The 21,952-nt window shown below is 34.9% G+C and overlaps 1 protein-coding gene across 1 annotated transcript; it reads right to left on the bottom strand.

Moving 5' to 3' along the window:
• Positions 1-9,987: 9,987 nt before the first annotated feature.
• LOC117923891 lies at positions 9,988-16,936 on the bottom strand. Its single transcript, XM_034842385.1, has 6 exons — positions 16,715-16,936; positions 13,517-13,711; positions 12,847-12,963; positions 12,526-12,675; positions 11,388-11,446; positions 9,988-10,805 (listed from the first exon to the last, which is right to left on the bottom strand). The coding sequence occupies exons 1-6, from the start codon at positions 16,934-16,936 to the stop codon at positions 10,670-10,672; spliced, it is 879 nt and encodes a 292-aa protein (XP_034698276.1). The 3' UTR covers positions 9,988-10,669.
• Positions 16,937-21,952: the final 5,016 nt, after the last annotated feature.

Below are 21,952 nucleotides of genomic sequence, written 5' to 3' on the forward strand. Positions count from 1 at the left end.
CCCAAAGAACTTTCAATTATTACATTAATAAATGTTTCAGGCTAAGGTTGTCCTATGGCTGGTTGCACACAAGAAAGAGGTCCCACCTTATGAAATGAGGACATTCAATTTCCTGACACTTGATGTACCCCTCTAACCTAATCAGTGAGTGTTTATTTTGCAGTCCAAGTTTATGTTAAAATAGATTGCAACTTATTTTAAGTTCCTCTATTATTTATAATTCCACACTTAATAATGTCTTGGTCATATTATTGTGGTAGACACGATTGTGGAGTGTTTATAATGAAATTCATGGAGTCGTGGTCAATAAGGGGGGTTCTCCAAATCAATCGATGTGGTATGTAGGAGGAACTATGTATTATCATCTCATTAATGTTAAAATAGTTAGAAAATGCTAAATTAATTAATTTGTTGATTTGTTGCTATAAACTTGAATGAATGCAGGGAAAGTTAAAACATTATAGATGGAAGATTATGAGGAGTTTGTTGTTTTCACCAGAGAATGCACATCGACAGCGTGTCCTAAGGGATTAATAGGACTGTAATTTTTTATGAGACCGTATAAATTTAATTTGGTTGTAATTTATGTTGGACAAACGTACTTGTGTCAATGTTTTCGTATGGTGCCACTTGTGTAACTAAACAATGGGAGTATAGGATAAGTAGGAAGTTGGACTATTTTTGGAGACAATGATAACAATAATTAAGTTGATTGCGGAACTGAACAATGACACTATAGGAAAACATGTCATACAGTGCAATGGAAAATACAGGGGAATGGAAATAAATTAAAACCTTCGGTTTTATGTAATATGAAAGTTTTTTAGTTAAGCTGATTGTAATTGCATTCGATTTGAACAGGGACAATTAAAACCTTCGTTTCTGATTGTAAATGTATGTTCATTGTTACAAGAACTAATGTAATTGGAATTATACACAGATTTTAATTGGTTTATTTTAGATTCCATAATAGGCTACGTTAGGTGTTTGGACTATATTATAAAATGTTTTATTATTTATTATTAAACCCATGTTATGTCATTGTATTGCATTTGTATTTATGATTTATGAAAGTTTTAGTTCATATTGTATATCAACTTTTTGAAGCTTCTCCAATGTGATTGGTCATTGTTAGAGCAAAAGTACGTGTAATAGTGGTATCATATTAGGTTTAGTGTGACGAAGTGTATAACCAATAGCAAGGAATGAGAAATTTAAATGGAGAAGTACTTGGTTTTTGTTATGAAAACAAAAGAGACAGGACAAGTTGAAGAAAATGAAGAAGAAGGTGAAGATGTAGAATTGAAGCAATAGGCTTAGCTTGGCCATTGCTGAGGTCCTTTCCTTCATTGTGTAGTGAAATAGTATTAATTATTAGGGAAAATATGCTTAATGAAACCATAGATGTTAGGCTCTCAAATGTCAATTGTAAATTGCTTGGCATCTTCCTGGGATTGTAATTTTCTTTTTACTTGATCGAAAATTCCTATAACGAGGCCGACTTAAGCATATGGACTCATCCACTGTTAGAGCTTTCCCTTTCATGTAACACCTTGATTTTTTTTCATATGATAATAAAGTTCTTCTTTACATATTGTTCTTCATATTAACAACATTGTAGCAATGCTTTAAGGATTATAGTTATCAAGCTATAATTATCCAACATAATAATTTAAGATTGAAGAGACATTACATCTAAATATTGGATCGTGTGCGTTCCAATTAATACGATTAAAAAACTCCAATTTGGTGGGGCAAAAATGACTATAAATTGTAGTTTCACATGACATAGAACTCGTTACATGGAATGACAGAAATAGTACCTTGTCTTAGCTAATTTAAATAATAATAATAATAATATTTTGTGTATCATAACAAACCGATTCAAGTATGTTTGTTCTGAAGATCTTTCGGAATTACCCAATATGACATTATAATGTACATGAAGAACACTTTGGTCATAAGATATTATTAAATTTTACGAATGATTGAAAACAACGGGTCACGAGAATACTATTTTTTTGAAAATTAACTTGACAATGACACTTTTATCAGGCATATGTATTTATATTTAAAACTTTCATATAGGTCTTATACTTTCTATTTGTATTACAGATAGGCCCTCATGCCAATATTACGACTGCGCCCTCCAACCAATCTTCAAACTATATAAATGGTATAACCTCAACTTTAACACCATATACTAGTTCAAAGCATCGTGTAAGGAACCTTCACTCCAAACGTATATCAACCATATTGTCCAGGAATGTTTGAAGACATAAATTTTATATTTAAGTTATTCAATTAAACATATTATCAAAGTTTTAGGCAAATATCAAAGAAAGAAAGGCCTCATGAATAGATTGTTTCTTTGGTTGCATTAGTATAAATAAATATATGGCAAACAAAGACAAAATCTACATTGTTTTTGTTGGGAGGAAGTCGAGGGTGTACATAACTTGGCCTGAATGCTAAGCTCTAGTCATTGGTTATAAGGGTAATGTTTATAAATCATATAGAACTCATCGTGAAGCTATATCAACATAGGTGATGTACAAGCTTTGATGGAAAAAACCTAATGCACCTATTGAATCCGGTAAGCATTCAGAAGGTAACCGAGTTATTGGCCAACTAGTAGGTGACCAAGTATTAAAGAAGACTTCAGATTGGAAACAAAATTTTCTTGCTCATTTTGTCCTCGGATGTGTTGTAACATTCATGATCATGTTTTTCGTTCAAAAGTTCTTTTAGATATGCTCAAATGTGGTGAGACTAAGCAACATGTTGTACTTGTATTACGTGTCTTGAATGCAATGGTACCCTGACCATTCATCCTTCATTATTTATTTTAGTTTTAAAACAATACTAAAAAAAAAAAATCAGAAGTTACAAATTGTGGATGATGAAAGTTAAAGGGGAAATGAGTGAGTGAGTTCACTAAAATTCTTTAAAATCCTTCAAGATGACCTATCTTATACACCCTTGTACGGTAAGCACATGTACTTTGTACACTTAGTGTAAAATCCTTGTACACTTGCACAATAACGTACACCTATAATGCAATGTGTGCATATGGGTGTGTTAACTATGTTTCCATTGTCATGGCTTAGGAAAAGAGGAAAAAAAATGAAATTAAACCTAACCATGTATCCCTAATCATCATTCATGAATACAAAGTGATGGAATGAATGTATATGAGGTCAACTAAATGCATGGACTACATGTGATGAAGACATATGTGTGAGTAATGTCTATTATCTCATGCTTGGAAAAGGGAAATGAGTGAGCCAGTTCCTCAAAATCAGTTGAAAGCATTCAAGATAGGAACCCTTATACACCCACGTATGTTGACCATATCGTGGTTGTACACTTAGGGTAAAGGCCTTATACAATTGCAAAAAATTCCATACACCCACAACACATGAATCCATATGGGTGGGGGAACCATGTTCCAATGTCATGACTAGCCAAATTTTTAACAAATTTGATGTCAAATTACGGTTCTGTTCACCATTACTTTGGTAAGTAACATGATGAACATGTACGAACTCACAAAAAATTTATGGGATGCTTGTTTAATCAAGGAATGTGGTGATGAATGTTCCTCATCGTTGGAAAATGGAAACGAGCAAGCGAGTTCTTCATATACCTTTCAAATCGTTATGGATATCTACCTTGTACACCCTTGTACAGTTAGCACACAAACCTTGTACACTTAGTGTAAATGTCTTGTACGGTTGCACATTTACATACACTTATAATGAAATGTGTGCATATGGGTGGGTTAACTATGTTTTCATTGTCATGACTCAGGAAAAGAGGTAAAAACAATGAAATCAAACCCAACCATGTATCCTTAATCACCATTTATGAATACAACGTGATGGAATGAAGATGTATGAGGTCAAATAAATGCATGGCTTGCATGTGATCAACTAATATGTGTGAGGCATGTATCTCATCCTTGGAAAAGGGAAATGACCAAGGGAGTTCCTTAAAATCATTTGAAATCCTTCAAGACAGGTACCCTTGTACACCTTTGTACAGTTAGTACATATGCCTTGTACACTTTGTGTAAATGCCTTGTACACTAGCATAATTTCGACATACCTACAATTGAATATGTGCATATGGGTGGGTTAACAATGTTCCAATGTCATGCCTAAGGGAAAATGAGGAAAATTAAACCCAAATTATCTTAATATTCATCATTAGTGTGGCAGCTTATGTAATGAAAACCAATGAGGGAAAAAAAATTGAATGGTAACGAAAAACACCCTCAATTCTCCACAAACCTGGGTTCCAATTCCAGAAACTATACTAACCTGAAGACCACTTCAACAGATGGAACATATTTTCATGTTCAAAGGAGGTCATTGAGCATATATGCTACTACCAATGCTGCAACGACTTTAGATCTTGAAGGAAATGCTTGCTTTTGAGATTTGTTTGACCTGAAGGAATTGTGAATGAATTGCATGATCTTCACGAAGTCTTCTTCCCTAGAGTTCACCCCTTCTCTCTAAGAACCACACCCAAATCCTCTCTCTGAATTTATTTTATTGGACAATAGACCCAAGTCATAGCCACGTACACATTTTAAAGAGATCTGACATGACAACTTCAATTGACCACATGTGAAACCCAAATTTTACAAACATCTTATATGGAAATTTAAAGAGTATATTTGTTTCTTGATATTTCATATCCTCTCTCTCAATTACACAACTTTTATGACCCAAATGTTAATTTTGCAGTGCAAATGACTGTGAGTTTTTCAAAAGCATTTGAAATCCTTCAAGATAGGTAACCTTGTACATGCTTGTACAGTTAGCACATTTGCATTGTACACTTAGTGTAAATGCCCTTATACAGTCACGAAATCCCACATAGGTACAATCGAACAAGTGCATATGGGTAGGTAAACAATGTTTCCATTCTCATGGATTAGGGAAAATGAGGAAAAAGTTTACCCTCATTTCGGTTTATATTCATCATTAGTAGGGGAGCTAATAGAATGAATTAACATGGTAAACATCAAATAAAATGCATGCAATGAGTGTGTGGTCAAGCAATGTGTGTGAAGAATATTGCACACGATTGGAAAAAGTAAATGAATAAGTTCTTCAAAATCACTTGACATCCTTTAAGATAGACACCCTTGTACACCCTTGTACATTAAGTACATTTGCTTTGTATACTTTGTGTAAATGTCTTGTACAGTTGCAGAAATTCGACATAGTTACAAACGAACCAGTGCATATGGGTGGGTTAACCACATTCCAATGCCATGGCTTAGTGAAAAGAGGGAAAATGAAACCCAATTTAGGTTCCTATTCGTCATTAGTGCGTTAGTTTATCCAATGAATGTGTACGAAGGGAAATGAGGAATGTCCCCTTTAGAAAAGGGAAATGAGCAAGCAAGTTTTTCAAAAGAATTTGAAATCCTTCAAGATAGGTAGCCTTGTACACACTTGTACAGATAGCATATTTGCATTGTACACTTAGTGTAAATGCCTTGTACAATCATGAAATCTCACATAGGTACAACCGAATGAGTGCATATGGGTGGGTAAACAATATTTCCATTCTCATGGATTAGGGAAAAGAAGGAAAAAGTTTACCCTCATTTTGATTCATATTCATCATTAGTAGGGGAGCTAATAGAATAAATTAACATGGTAGACATCAAATAAAATGCATGCAATGAGTGTGTAGTCAAGCAATGTGTGTGAGGAATGTCCCCTACGATTGGAAAAAGTAAATGAGTAAGTTCTTCAAAATCACTTGAAATCCCTTAAGATAGACACCCTTGTACATTTAGTACATTTGCCTTGTACACATTGTGTAAATGCCTTGTACAGTTGTCGAAATTTGACATAGCTACAACTGAACGAGTGCATATGGGTAGGTTAACCATATTCCAATGTCATGGCTGAGTGAAAAGAGAGAAAATTAAACCTAACTTAGGTTCTTATTCATCATATGGGCAGGTTAACCATATTCCAATGTCATGGCTGAGTGAAAAGAGGGAAAATTAAACCCAATTAGGTTCCTATTCATCATAAGTGCACTAGCTCATCAAATGAATGTTTATAAAGGGATATGAGGAATGTCTATGTGGAATGTCCCCTTTAGATAAGGGAAATGAGTAAGGCATTTTTTCAAAAGGATTTGAAATCTTCAACATAGGTACCCTTGTACACTAAGCACACTTGTCTTGTACACTTAGTGTAAATATCTTGAACAATGGCAAAATTTTGACATAGCTACAACTAAAAGCGTGCACATGGGTGGGCTACCATGTTCCGATGTGATACCTAAGGGAAAATGGGGAAATGAAACCCAATATAGGTTCCTATTCATCATTACTGTGGTAGGTCATCCAATGAACATGTATGAAGTAATAAAATTGAATGGGATGAGTGCGTGATCAATGAATGTGTGTGAGAGAATGTCTCTCATCCTTTCAAAATGGAAATGATTTTAAAAGGATTTCAAATCCTTCAACATAGGTACATTTATACACCCTTGTACAATAAGCACATGTACCTTGTATACTTAGTGTAAAGGTCTTGTACAACGACAAAAATTTCATACAACTACTACTAAATGTTTGCTCATACATAAGTTAATCATGTTTGCAATCTTCTGGTTCATAAAATAAGGAAAAACTGAAGTATCAATTTGTTCCCTAACTACTAGTCATCATATTATTAATCTTCTACTCAAACATAAAGGAGTTTCAATTATATAATTAATAGGGTTGTACTTTGGATCATAGCAGAATAATTTTCACAAATATGAATGTCACAATTCACCCTTAAACCTAATAAAAACACAATCAATCCTCCATCAACCTAGGTTCGAATTCTAGAAAATATACTTACCCCAAAATAGGGCATATACCCCATTTAGCATATTTTCATCTTCATAGGAGGTTGTTGGGCCACTGCCATCATCATGACCACAGTTATAGTCGTTTTATATCTTCATCAGAGTTCTTCATTTTCTCCATTTCATGTGGGGGACCAATTTCTCTGCTTTCGAGATATGTTTGATCCGAAGGATAGCTATTATGAAGGAATTGCATCATCACCGAAGAATCTTCTTTCCCAAAGCTCACCGTCTGGACAATACCCATTTCTTTTCTCTGAACCGATAAACCCAACAAACAGATTTTAATCTGAAAATTTTTAAGACAAGTGAAATGGCAATTTTTTTAGGAGATTTTTTTCCATAAGATTCACTGTGAGTTTCTTGAATTTACTTAGGCTATGCTACATTCCTATGAGCCAAGATGGATATGATCAAAGCCTCATTTACCCCCCACCCTACATCTAAAAATGCTCTGTTATTAAGTTCAATTTTTTTTTAAACACCTCAACACAAGATCAAAACGGTTGCCTTTCTTAAAACCTTGTATTGACCCAGTAAACAATGATCTAACACATCATCAAAGGAACTAACATGATCAAATCAAAATGTGAGAAAAGAATTCAGACCCCCCATAATTTGGATTTGGGAATCATGATGATAAAATACCTGCAAAGGCTTTTCTAAGTTGCTCACAATCCTCGACTGTTGAAGCAACCAATTGGGGGACAGTCATAGTCGACATCGTCTGTGAGTATGTTGTTTACGGAGGAAGAGAAAAGGGTAGGGGTGGTGACTCTTATAGCCTTTATTCCAAATTTTTTAAACAGGTGACATGGCATTTCAAGTTTAACACCTATGAAACCCATTAATTTACAACCATTTGAGTTGGAAATTTGAAGGGTATATTGGTTTGTTAATATCTAATATCCTTTCCATCAATTATGTAAGTTATATGGACCAGAACTTAATTTTTAGGCCTAACTGGGCCCAAAACACAATTCTTCCTTGAACAAATAGCCTCTCAAGAGGTATAAATAGAATGAATAACCTCTGAAGATGTACAAATTGAATGAATAGCCCATGAAAAAGTACAAATTAAACGAATAGCCCTAAAGAGGCATGGGTTTCTTTATATTTAAAAGTAAAAGTGACCTCTATTTGTTATAAATATGATCGGAGGATTATGAGATCAAAATAATGTTGTCATTAACAATGCATTTGTCTTATTTTTAAATGGTCTTTTGGCATCATGAGGAATGATAAAGATTCCAAATCATGAATTTTACAAAAATATCGACATAAAAAAATGGCCAAAATGGAAGATGCAATAAAGACAAGCTAAACTGGCTGGCCAGATAAAGAGTATTTGGACTTGTTGTTTAGACATTAGAAATAAGTTAAACTTGTTGAATAAAATGGATTTGAAGTCTAATGTTTGAAAAAGTAAAAATTGTTTAATACCTATGAGTCATTATATAAAAGTGTATTTAAGATAAATTATAACATAAGGTTTCCTGTAAAAACTTTGTATCGACTCTTTTAATGACTCAAATCATATTCCCAACTATCAAGATTGATTATCCCTAAGGACTTAACATATACTATATAATGTATATGGATGCATAGATATATTAAAATCTCTTAAGGATTCAAAATGCATCAAACAACCAAATCCCTTAATGATTAACATGTCTGAAACAAATAATTCCCTAAAAGAATTAATATCTCATAACATATTCCAAATAGTGTTATATAATATACTTGATTAAGTTACATCCTTGTATAGATTAAAATGGAGGTTTATAACTATTATAATCTTATTGAAACTCCTAAAGTATTTATAAAAGTGATTAATTATCTAATGAAAGATTTTGGAAAATCAAAATGTTGACACTTGTAGATGAAGTACTTTCCAAATGGAATGTTAGTCCATTAATTAGCTTACATAGAAAGTCCTTAATCACTTTCACATGGACAAATCACATCCATTATACTCTCTAATGTATTTCGTTTACTTAAAGTGAAAATGACCTCTTTCATCCTAAAAAAGATAACGAAGAACTAATTAGTCTAGAAGTACTTTTATTTCAATGTTATCAATGCATTGGTGTATATTGCAGATTGTACGTGACCAAATATAATATTTTGTCAACTTGCTTCCAAGATAAAGTTTCACATTAATGCAAAGATATTACAATGTGGAGATTGAGAGCTGGAAAAATAGAGGATTCGATTAGAATATAGTTAAATATTAGGAGATTTGATTAGGTGTAAATAGCTAATTTGGTCAATGATGTAAATTAGGAAGGTTTGTTATTAGTTGGTTATTCTAGGGAGATTTCCATGATTTGTTCTGATTTGTTGTATTATTTTTCCTCTATAAGAGGTACCTGTGTATAGCATAAAAACACAACTAATATACAAAATTCATTCACTCATAATTCTCTCTTTCATAAACTTATATTGAGACATCTGTCACTTGAAGCATTGACGAGAGCATGATTATGTCTACATGAGGGAGAGAATACTAATATAAATATATTACACTTTTTTATTCTTTATCTAATTTTATCCCATTGAGTTTTTTTAGTAAGATTTTTAACAAAACAGCCATAGTAGTTCAAAAAAATATTGCACATTTTTTCCTTCACTAGGGTTTTTCATAATAAGGTTTTAACGAGACATTTTTATGATCGTTCAAGAGAGAGTGTTATAAAATATGATAATTTATTCGATTATGAGAACTTATGAATGATCATCCACATTGATTTTGTAATTCCTATAAAAGAGGAAGACCCCTAATAAAACATTCATTCAATCTCTTTCATTGATATTTCTATTTTCTCTCAGCATTCTTGTTATTCTCTCCTCTTTCCTTTTTCCCATTTTTTTATAAGATATAATTGTTTATTCTATCTTATTGTCAATCAAATATGGGATAAAATTTATTATTTCATCTCTCATCTAATAATGTAGCTAACCAACAGCAAATTCAAGAGGGATGATCATTGACATTCTATAAAATAGTTTGATTTGAGAATAAAAAATGCTACATACTAAAAGTACTTTTACAATAATTACTTTCAAATATACATGAAGTTGCTTGGTATATATATCTATATATCAATAGCCAAATAATAATAAAATGACTAGAAAATGAAAATAAAGTCGAGCAACCTTATGAAAATCAAACCCTAAATAAAATACCTACGTAAAATCAAAGACATTTATGATAAGACCCTATTTGGTGATGCCCTTCATAACCATGCCATGTAATCATCCAACAAGAATCCACCCCAACCAGGTATTAATCTCAACTACTAGCGAAGCAAATCCTTGATGATATGAACCCAACCTTCTATCCTTGTATCCTAGACCCACTTCAATATAAACTCGAGATCTCTGATTCATTGCCAAAGGTCACTTCCACTAAGCTACACTCCAGGGCCAGGAAAAAAAGGGTGTCATGTAATTATTAAATATCACATCTACTATGATATGAATGCATCATAGTATGAACACATTTCTAAGATTTCCTTCCTTTCCTTTTAAATTAAACCACTATCTTTATCCCCCCCAATGATAGGAAGAAGAGCTAATGGGCCCTCTTTGTCACTAACACAATCTGCAATATAAAGATGGTTCCTACATTTACAGACAAATTGAAACAATCTCCAAAGAAAGATGGCTCCTAATTTACATACAAAACCGAACAAAGCAACAAAGAGAACACCTTTCTTCGTCTCTGTGTATGGAAATTGATGTATCGAGCAGAGGAGCGCATTGGTTCTCAATCCAGGTAGAAGAGAGTCACAATTTTTCGGAGGTTTCTGGCCTCTTGACATGTTTCCATCAGCAACTTGCTGTCATGGAAGGCAAAGCAAATGACTTGCTGTACACAAGTAATGATGTCAAGGTTACACAACCTGCAGTCTCTCCAAGACAAGAACAATGATCAGATAGAGTCCTCTTTGCATTTACCCAGAAAAGAATTTAAAGTATAGAATGCTACTGAGCAGTCTGACAGTAAAATAAATGGTCTAACTGTCTAGTCCTGTAATGCCAGAAGTGTGCTCATTGATATATGACTCTTAGAGGTAGAACTGGTGAATAAACCGACAAGCTAATGAAGAGGGACCTAGATGAGTGGAGCTTAAGCCCTTTGTCCTTTTTTTCTTTCAAAGCGAAGTGCCCAAATGAATCAAAAGCCCATACCAAATAGAAAACCGTTATTTTCCTACTGGCCGATGAATGGAAGCAAACTATGGTGAGAAACAGTGAGATCAGATCACAGTGTTGCAGTGGTTGTAACCTCAGATTAACATTATCTTCCATTTCCCATCATCAGGGTTTGAAATTGTGGATGGGGTCAGAGCAATAAGAAGGAAGCAGGCGAGTTGAAAGCTCTCACAGCAGCAAAAGAGTGTATAAAGGGCATCATGAATTTGGAAGCACTCTTTGCTTAGTCCTATTCATTAAAAGATTACAAAGATGAAGCTGTTACGGACCTGCTGGCTTCTATCAGATGAAGGTGATCATTGTGAGGCTTCTCTATCACATTCTGCACCTGAAAATCCACACAAAAAAACAATAAATAAGATAACACCAATAACATTCTTTTGCACCCTACCAACAAATATGTTGGTTTAAGTTTTAATTTTCATTGCAATTCCACATTCTTAATAATTTGTCCTTATTTGGAAACTCAATTTAATCCATGCTCTTGCATGCATAATTAAATAGATCAGCAATAGTTATGGACCCTCAATCCTAAAAGAGAAACATTCATGTTGGAACATTCCGACCATACACAGCCTGCTGATTCACTGGCATGGACTCTTCCATTAGCAGCTGCTAGTCATCCCTGGTTGGGCCATAGTCCACAATGATACTGATAGGTTAAAAAACTATCTACTATAGCAATGGTTGTTAGATTAGTAACTATGTCAAAGACCCTAGCTACTACATTTGCCTCTCTCTTGTAAAAGTTTTTAAGTCCTGACTAATCAAAGTTTCATGTGGGCTCAACCATAGCCACACAAGGAGTGTGCTCGATACCATCTCGTAAAAATGGAAGATCTAGTTTTATATAACTAAAAGCACTCAGTTCATTGTGAACATGACTTTTAAATAAAAAACTTGACCCAAAAATTAATCAATCCTACCCAAAAGATAATAAAGAAAAAGGTAAAAGTTCAGGATAAAACTGTTTCACACCTATTTTCCTTTTAAAGGAAGTTTTTCTGCAAAATGTTGGATGGTTTGAAATCATCTGATTGTGATCATTTTAAGTGGGCCATGAAGTAGCTGGTTCTTCATCACAGGTGGTGTTTAATAACACATGCCACACATTTGTGGCAAAAATTCTAAATATTTGTTTGATGAGGATCACAACATGACATTAGAAAGCAAACCTAATTCTGAAATAGAAACTACTATAAATCATGGATGGAAAAATTATGAACTTCTAGTAGTACAATTTCCTTTCACGAAACTAATTATTGATCAAACACATCAAATAAAAGACTAGATGTGTAGTCATTAATACCTTTGACAGTGAAAGAATCATGGGAATGATAGCAGCAGAGGTATTTAATTTTCAATAAATGAAAAATGAAACAAGAGAAAGTCATGAGCAAATCTTACTTTAGACAGCAGTTCCTGGCTTTCGGGAGGTTGCTTTTTCAAACTCTGAGGCAAGATTACAGTAAGCAGTTCTGGTTTCTCTGCTCTCAAAGCACCTCTTATAACAGCCGCATTCGTCCCAGATGCTCCTGATGTATAAATGTGGTTTTCCTGCAGGAAAAAATTACGGTAAAGCAATGACCTTGAAAATCAGGAACATATACTCGCCCATGCAGCCAACATGAAAGTGGTAAGATCCAGTACTGAGAAAACATCTGGTCTGCCTGACGAGCACATAATGTTACATATAAAATAAACTAGACTGAAGTTCCAATGTCATACAGTTATAACCATAGCATAGCTCAGGATCTCGATAAGTTCTTGATGCAGGAATCCCATATTTCGTGTCCCAAAGAAGCCAATAGCTCTTGGCCCTTCTTGTTGAATGGCCAATAACTCCTGCAAAAATAAAATAAATATAGGCATACCCAAAGAAATTAGCAGAAAGGGGAAAGCAGGGTGCTTCCATGTTGCAACAGAGAATCATACGGAATTATGGTCAAGCACGCGACTTGAGAATAAGGACTTTGCTGACCCACAAAAAGACAGATTCATGTAAGAGATTTCAAAGAAAAACATCATCACAGTCAGATTAATCTACACCAGATCTCTGAAAATTTTAGAAAGAAATTTTATTTTAAAAATCTTAAATAAATTTAAAAAATCAAATGGGCATAGGTCATCTAATCATTCAAATGTTTACTGTCCATATGTCTTAAGTGGGACCCCTTTGTTGTTAGTCCCAAACTTTCAATCTCAAGGCATCCGGAAAAGTAGCACATTTAAGGTGTTACGGTTTAACCACATATTACACATTTCCAAATCAGACAATAAAATAAAGCATGAGGTAACAATATCTCAACTGAAGAACTACTCCACACACCCAAGTCTGACTCCGAACTACTCAAGATGATACCTCCATGTAAACTTTTAGGCCGAAAAAATGACATACCTGCAGATAATCCATATCAGTGACTGGTTTATACCCTGATACCAGCAATGACCCTGATCCTTCCACAACAGATTGGGCTTGGGTTGGAACTTGAGTGAACACCTCATCATCAGAACCAAACATATGCACCCCATTCACCTCATCATTTCTTGAACTATCCATGTCCTGATCTCTTCTCATATATCCACAAAGCCACTGCAGCAGTACATGAAAAACAGAAGCCCTGGTAATAAATCATTAGGGCATAATTAAAATAGAAAAAATAGTGAAAACTATCTGCACATGATAAGTAATTTCACAATGAGCTTTAGGACTTGTTGATTGTTGTGGAATGGAATTCAATGTTTTAAACAAACTACTCAATATCCAGAAATCTCATAACTTGAGCATGTTTGCTCAAGTCGTTACTTTATACTACATGGTAGAAGAGACAGCCGTGTGTAACTTTGACACAAGTCACACAACGTGGTAAAGCTTTTAAATTCCAGCTATTTGAGGTCCAATTTATATCTAGTGCATAACATAAAAGGCATTCACTCCACATTAAGGATAACATGACTCCTTTCAATCTCAAAAGAGATAATAGCCAATGAATCAGAAATGATCAATCATTTAATTTTGTGCAAATGGAAGTTCTCTGACATTGGAAAGTTAACTAGATAGAATGGTCCTTGATTAGATAAGCTTGCTCACTTAAGACTCTAAATCCAGTGACCATTCCAGTCCAGATTATATTTTCTGGGAATGTTCAATGATAATGATCAAGTTTGATATGCCACCTGATCTGGGGACATACAAATTTTGGAGAGAACTTGTGGCTCTAATATACCTTCTAAAGAAACCTAATTTGAATTCCTAAAAGAAACCTAATTTCCCAGCAACAAAAACTAAACAAAACTGTTCTTTCTGTCAAACCTATGTAAAACTCTATCATTTCTTACTATGCTTGCTTTTCCCTAGGTGAATGACCTCTCTCTTCTTTCTTGCAGAATTTGCCTTCCTCCCTCTCTAGTTCTATATTTGTAGGGAATATTCCAAGCACAGATATAATGGTCAAATTGATTTTTTTTTTAATTCTAATGCTTCATTGCACACAGAGAAAGAAGAAAGGACAAAGTCCATCATGCCGGCAATCGACATACAAAGAAAAAAATTTACAATATAATGGAAAATAAAAAAGAAAGACTTTAAAAGGTGTTGTAACCCAAAATTTACCATACACATCCCACACAAAAAGACTGACACAACCAAAATTTTTTACTTCATTTAAGTCAGTTCTCATCCCTTAAAGATTCATGTATCCCTTTCCTACCATAAAACACCAAAATTACAAGTGAGGGAGCATTTCCAAACACCTCTAATATTCTTATTTCCATTCTAAAGCACAATGCAAAAAGCGCTCTTCAATCTGTGGGACCACCGATTGAACCCACTTTCTGAAGCAAAAAAGCAATATAAGGAAAAATGTTCATCCGCTCTACTGCTTCTCAAACATGATTATTATTAGAAACACCAAGGTCTCATTAATCAAGTGGTCTAACACCGAACGACTATCCAAAGCTGCCAACCAAGTAAAGACAGCCGATTTTATGTGGAACTCATATTTCTTACTTTCCTAGCTGGAAATTACCCCCACTTAAATTTATAACTTTCCCAAAATAAAAGTTAACCATAATGTACAGTTCTCATGGTGATGCCAAACCAATCTATCCTCACCTTCTCCATGATGCTCTTCAAACAGGGAAAATAAGGATTTTAAATAAGTACATTTTTAATACAAGGTTTTAGATTTTGTTCTTCAACCTTTTGTAAACAAGATTCTGAACAAAAGTCTCCACGTATGTTAGACCATTAATAGTCCAACTTTGGAAGGCAGTTAAGTGGTTTATCGTTAGTCCTACCATACAACAGGAATACTTTTGATTTTATATTCATAATTGAAAAAGGCGGCAGTTACAGCATGCAAAGTTTTGTTTGACGTTCCTGTCTCTCAAATCCCTATTCCTTTCTCTACCTCTTCTGATTGCACTTTTCTTAGCTCTCTAATTTCATCTCCCTTCTTATATGATTGAAAGCCTTGGAGATTGCTTTGCACCCTTCTTTGTTCTGACCACTGTTTTCACTGTTGTCTTCTATTATTTCCCTCTATTTAGTCCTTTCATTCTCCTCATATGATCTCAAGTACTTTGAGAACCAAATCTGAAGTACTCTAAACGTCTCTCTCTCTCTCTCTCTCTCTCTCTCTCTCTCTCTTCCCCATTTCCCAACAATATACTGGTTCTTGGTCCTATTTTAAGAACCCTATTCCCTGTGAGTTACACCAGCAAATTTGATACTTCTACATTTGACAAAAAATCAAACAGAAGGACCTTCCCATGAATTGATGCTAAATCCCTCACAGACCAGTTTGTGGCAGGGTAAAGGTTTACCATAGCTGAGAAAGGACAAGAAGTTCCAAATCTAAAACCCCAACTGGATAAGTTTTACATTCTAAGGACACACAAACAAACCGAAGTTTCAACAATTCACTGTCACACAAACAGAAGCCATACCATAGCCTATTATTTCAAAAAACCATGGTGCATTTGCTTGGCGTTCTGAAAGCACCCTTCATGCTTTTAAGAACTAAAATCAATTCAACTTTTTTCTGTTGGGCTCTCAAAAGCAAGAAAATTACCTTCAAAATACCAATCAAACTGTGCATGATAAATCCAAAGCTCAAAATCGAAGGATTTTTGTATTTCAAAGACTGAGCCAAACAACGACCATTACTCAGAATAACATCATATACTATAAAACACATACATTTTTGTATTTCAGACACAAAACCCAATTCTGAGAACACCATTTGATATCACAAAACACATAGACCTTGGCATTTCCAACACAACAAAGCAAAACTCAAATTCCCAGTACACCATTTCATATCACAAAAACATTGACTTTGGTATGTCAAACACTAAACGAAGCAAGACCCAATCTCAAAAAACCATTTGATACAACAAACCACACACAATTTCGTATTCCAAACACTAAACCAAGCAATACCCAATTCCCTGAACACCATTTCACACCACCAAACATATACACTACTCTCTTCCAAACAGAAAACCAAACAAGACCGACTTCCCAAAACACCATTTCACAACGGAACGAACATGCAACCACATATCTAGAGAGAAAACGAGAGAGGTATACCATCTGCCTTGACGAAAGAGTGGATCTTTTCTCTGGGAAACATCTATGGAGAGCAAGAGAAGGGGAGAAAATGAAGGGGTTGGAGGAATTCGGACTGGGGGAAGTGAGAAAATGGAACAGAATTGGGAGTTTGGAGGGAGAAAATGAAAAGGAGGCAATGGGTGTGGTGGTGGCACTGGTGAGGCCAAGAGGAGGCAAGACTAGCCTTAATGGAGTAGTCATTGTTACTCTTCTTTTTTTTTTTTTTTCTTTCTCCCCACTGATTTTTCTGTGCAGCTTTTTCTTACAATTTTTTTTTTCTTTTTCTTTTCCAGTGAAAACAAGCTGAAGAAAAAAGGTCTCTCCTTTATATTCCCTTTTATACTTTGGTTTTTTCTTCATTTTTTATTTTATTGAATATTATTTTTGTATATACATATATAGAAAATTAAATAAGAAAACAAAAAGGCCATTAGGGTTTACTTCAATTGGAAAAGTACATTTAAATGCAGACTTAAGCTGACTTGGCAGAAAAAGAAATATATATTTATTGCATTTATTACTAACATTTGATTTAAAAATTAAACTTGAAAATTGTTTTCTAAGTTGAACATATAAATCAATTATAAAGTTGAAAATTAATCTTGAAAAGTAAAAAATTATTTTAAGAAATAATTATTTGAATTATGAAAAATTACGTGTATTTTAAAATATTTTTAAATTGATAAATGTTGAAAATTAATCTTGACAAGTAAAATATTATTTTAAAAAATAATTATTTAAATTATAAAGAAGTGCGTGTATTTAAAAATGTTTTTAAATTGATAAAAGTTGAAAATTAATCTTGACGAGTAAAAAGTTATTTTAAGAAATAATTATTTGAATTATGAGAAAGTATGTATATTTTTAAATAGATAATAGTATAAAATTAATATTAACAAGTAAAAAATTACTTTAAAAAATAATTATTTGAATTATGAAAAAGTGCAAGAAAGTGCAAGTATTTTAAAATATTTTTAAACAGATGAAAGGTGTATTTTAAAATATTTTAAAATAGATAAAAATTGAAAATTAATCTTGACAAGTAAAAAGCTATTTAAAAAAAATAATTATTTGAATTATGAAAAAGTGCAAGTATTTTAAAATATTTTTAAATAGATAAAATTTGAAAATTAATCTTGACAAGTAAAAAGTTATTTTAAGAAATAATTATTTTAATTATAAAAAAATGTGAGTATTTTAAAATATTTTTAAATAGATAAAAGGTGTATTTTAAAATATTTTTAAATAGATAAAAGTTGAAAATTAATCTTGATAAATAAAAATTTATTTTAAGAAATAATTATTTGAAATATAGAAAAGTGTATATATTTTAAAATATTTTTAAATGAAGAAAAATAAAACTGATTTATAAAAATTTGAAATTCATTTTTCTATATTTTTTAAAATTAGTAGGTCAAAACCCAATTTTCCCCGTTACTTTTTTAGGATATATTCTTATAACACATTATTAAAAATAATTTTAAGGTGTTTTTTTTTATATACTTTTTTAGAGTAGTTTAATGAATAATTAAAAATATAGATAATGCTTTTGGAACGTCCACATTATGTATAAATGCATAGAACCTTCACAAAGAATAAATTGAGAAAAATGATTTTTCATGTTTGAGTTTTTTTCAAATAATTTTGTTTATGATAATAATTGATTTTTTTTTTTAATGGCAATTAAAAATGTTACCAAACATATCTGTAGACCCCCATTTAGGCATGGGTCACTTTTTCCCTATTTGTTTTTGCAGATCACATTTTTAGCCAGGTGTCACTACCCTAGTGGGCCACGTGTCACATCCTTAGTGGCCATAAGGAATCAACCTCGCTTTTTGAAGCTGCAATAGGACTTTGACACGTGGAGGAACTTTCTGAAAGGGGGTCCCGCAGGCCGTTAGGGGGCGCGGATGAGAGAGAAGGAAAGGTGGCTGCAGAAGGGGTGGTGCAGGAAAAGGTGGCGGCAGGAGGTGTGGTGCAGGAAAGGTGGCTGTTGCAGAGATCGTTAGAGGTGACAACATTGTAGAGGAGCAGAGGGTTTTGCTTTGAGAAGATCGTTGGAGGTGACAGCATGGTAGGGGGGCAGAAAAGGTGGCTGCGGCAGAGATCGAAAAGGGAGATCCAAAGAAGGAGAGAAGGGGAGAGGCTTGTAGAGGGACGGAGGAGTTTTTTTGAGGGGGGTTTTTTTTCTGAGAGTTTTGAGAAAAACGTATTGGCTGAACTTGGAGAGGAAACTAAGAATAGAGGAGCGTAGAGTTGCTGGGAAGAGTCCAGGGCACAGAGCTGAGAAGAGAGATTTCCAGGTATGACCATTTGTTTTTTCTTGGATATTTTCCATTTTTTTTTAGACTATCCAGGTCTAATTCTCAGTGATTTTTCATTTCTACTTGTTGGGTTGTTCTGTTTTGGTGATTACTGATTAAATATTGGGCGAGTTTGCTGTGTTTTATGCCCTATTCTGATGAGTATTTTTTCCATCTTAACTCACTAGATGTTGGACCCATGGATGAAATGATGAAATGGGTCCGATATGTTGGTTAAAGTCTTCATGTTCTTCTTCTTGTTGCTATCCTGTTATGCCCTTGTTTTCTTTTCCTCCCTGAGTGCATACTCAAGGCTCTCAAGTCTCAGCTGCTTTCCGTGAAGCTTCAAGCCATGGCCTCATTGTGGCTAGAATCTGGGTTTTCAGTGATGATGAGAACAGGCCTTTTCGGTTTTCTCCAAGCTTTCACAGTCAGCAAATACCCAAGGTTGCATACTACCAGGCATATTCGTCGGCTAGACGTGGAGGCACGTCTGCTGGTGGCCTGCCCATTGTGTTTATGTCCATGCACATGTCTTCACTCTGCATGACCCCTATCTCTATTCTCATGCAAGCGCGTCCCACCTTCTCCGGATGCCTCACATCCGAAATTCTGTCCACTGACGTTCCGCCTTCTCCGGATGTCTCACATCCGGAATCCTGTCCGGCCGAAGTCCCACCTTCTCTGGATGCCTCGCATCCGGAATCCTGTCTGACCGAAGTCCCACCTTATCCGAATGCCTCGCATCCGGAATCCTGTCCGGCCGAAGTCCCACCTTCTTCGGATGTCTCACATCCGGAATCCTGTCCGGCCGAAGTCCCACCTTCTCCGGATGCCTCGCATCCGGAATTCTGTCCGCCGACATCCCACCTTCTCCGAGTGTCTCACTTCCGACGCCTGACACCGGATGGGAGAGGGAGGCGATTCAACTTCCCCCGTCAGACATGTCCGGATCCTCGTTTTATAACTTCTTTTTTTAAAACCATTTCAAAGCATCCTATCTTTCATCCTTAGAGTTTTTAAGATCACCCAAGAGTCCCATTTCCAATAAAATTTTGTTGTCATCTTTCTTTCTGGCAAGCAATTTTCACAACTCTTCTGTTTTTTAAAATGTTTTGAAATAAGCATAGATTCAATCCCGTAATTCCGAATAATGGAGTTTATGGAATTAATTCATGCAAAAATAATCGGGCTTTGGTGGGGGCCCCACATACATGATCTTATGATCGATTGATTTATATGATTGATTGACTTGGTTATCATACATGATTTATTTATCCGACTCTCTGACATGCATGTTATTATTCCTTAATTGTGCACTAACCCTCCCCCTTGATAGCGCATGGTGGCTTATTGCCGAGGTACGTACTCACTTTCCATCTGATCATTGTCCATGCATATTCGAACTCTCATACGTGCATGATCACTTTGGGTATTCATTGATTTACTCATCAATTGCCATGATTGCTTCATTTTATTAGTAGAGACCTGACTTTAGGGGCTTAGAGGGGTGCTACGGTTTTTTACCGTACCTTCCCGATAAGTAACCTGACCCCTGAACCCGATCCGGTTTTTCGTAGACCGCCTTTTCCAAAATAAGGAGTCACACTTAGGGTTTTTCTTTATTATTTTGTTTACCCTTTAAAAATAAAACAAAAATAAGTGGCGACTCCAAGTCAATTTTTTTCTTAATCAATAAAGATCATTTTTCGAAATAAAAATCAAGCTCGCCATCAAGTGGAAAACTCATTGAGCCAAAATGCGGGGTCCACAAAATGGCGACTCCACTGGGGATTATTTAGAGGGTCAAGCTTGAACTTAGGATGAAGCAAACATGGCATTTGATTAGTCGATCAGTGGATGTCCATCTCTTGATTGCACATTGAGAGTTTATTTATGCATGCTTAGATGTTATATCTATTTGGGATTTTGACATGTTGATTATGTTGACTAATTTGTCTTGATTGAGCTTTCCAATACCATGATTTTATGCGCTTCATTGATATATTCGTTTGAGACATAGACATGTTGGATTGTTGTTGATTGATCGTCTTGTATTGCTTAGCACGTTGACTCTGATTTTGCCATGATTGTTCTGGTCACCTCACATGCATACACTCACCACTGTATATCATTTGGTTGGACATGTTGATTCATTTGCTTGTATATTATCTTGATCGTCCTTGAGCATGATGTTTATATCACTATTTGTCTTGATTGTCATATTCTCGCTTATTTTGTGTGTACATGGTGATATATCTGAGCACCGTCTGATTGTATGTTGCATGACTGCCATTTTTCTATGTGATTGCATGCCGCTTGTCTTTGTGGGTAGCACATTTATCCCCTTACCTCCAACTTTCTTGGTTTCGGTCATTCCTTTCATCTCGGTTCTCATTATTGCAAGTGTGAGACCTTCTGTGTGCTTGCTCTCTGACCGAGCCAGAGATTAGGAGTAGGGTCTAGCGACGGGCTATATCGATGCATGGGAGTATTCTGGAGGAGAGCGACACTTTGATGTCGATTGGAGTCCGATCATTGAAGACCTGTATAGCCCTGAGCTAGGTTTCATGGATAGTTGTGTGGCCAGTGTGTTTCATTTCCCGTTTTAGCTTTCTGGGGTTATCGGATGCACCCACACCATTCACTGTACACTCTAGTCGACCATTGAGCGTTGAGAGTTTGAGAGGTTTCACCATAGGAAACCCCCTGGGATGTCGAGGTAGTGCATGTGTGGAGGTGGTGACCACCTTGCATGGAAGCGCCTCGTCTTTTTGGAGGCGTGTAGAGGGTTGCATACCGCCGGAGGGTATGATCGCTTCTGCTAGGGATCTTTTAAAGTCCACCCATATCCATTTAGAGCCATCTTCACCTCGTAGATTGAGCCGTAGATCCTTCAATTAGGACTCTC

Source organism: Vitis riparia, chromosome 10 (assembly GCF_004353265.1).
Source record: "Vitis riparia cultivar Riparia Gloire de Montpellier isolate 1030 chromosome 10, EGFV_Vit.rip_1.0, whole genome shotgun sequence".
NCBI lineage: Eukaryota > Viridiplantae > Streptophyta > Magnoliopsida > Vitales > Vitaceae > Vitis > Vitis riparia.

Coding starts and splice junctions, on each gene's coding strand:
- LOC117923891 (XM_034842385.1), bottom strand. CDS start 16,936: ATGACTACTCCATTAAGGCTAGTCTTGCCTCCTCTTGGCCTCACCAGT. Junction 12,676..12,846: donor GCTATGCTATGGTTATAACT/GTATGACATTGG, acceptor TTTTTCCTGCAG/GAAAACCACATTTATACATC. Junction 11,447..12,525: donor GCCAGGAACTGCTGTCTAAA/GTAAGATTTGCT, acceptor GTGGATTTTCAG/GTGCAGAATGTGATAGAGAA.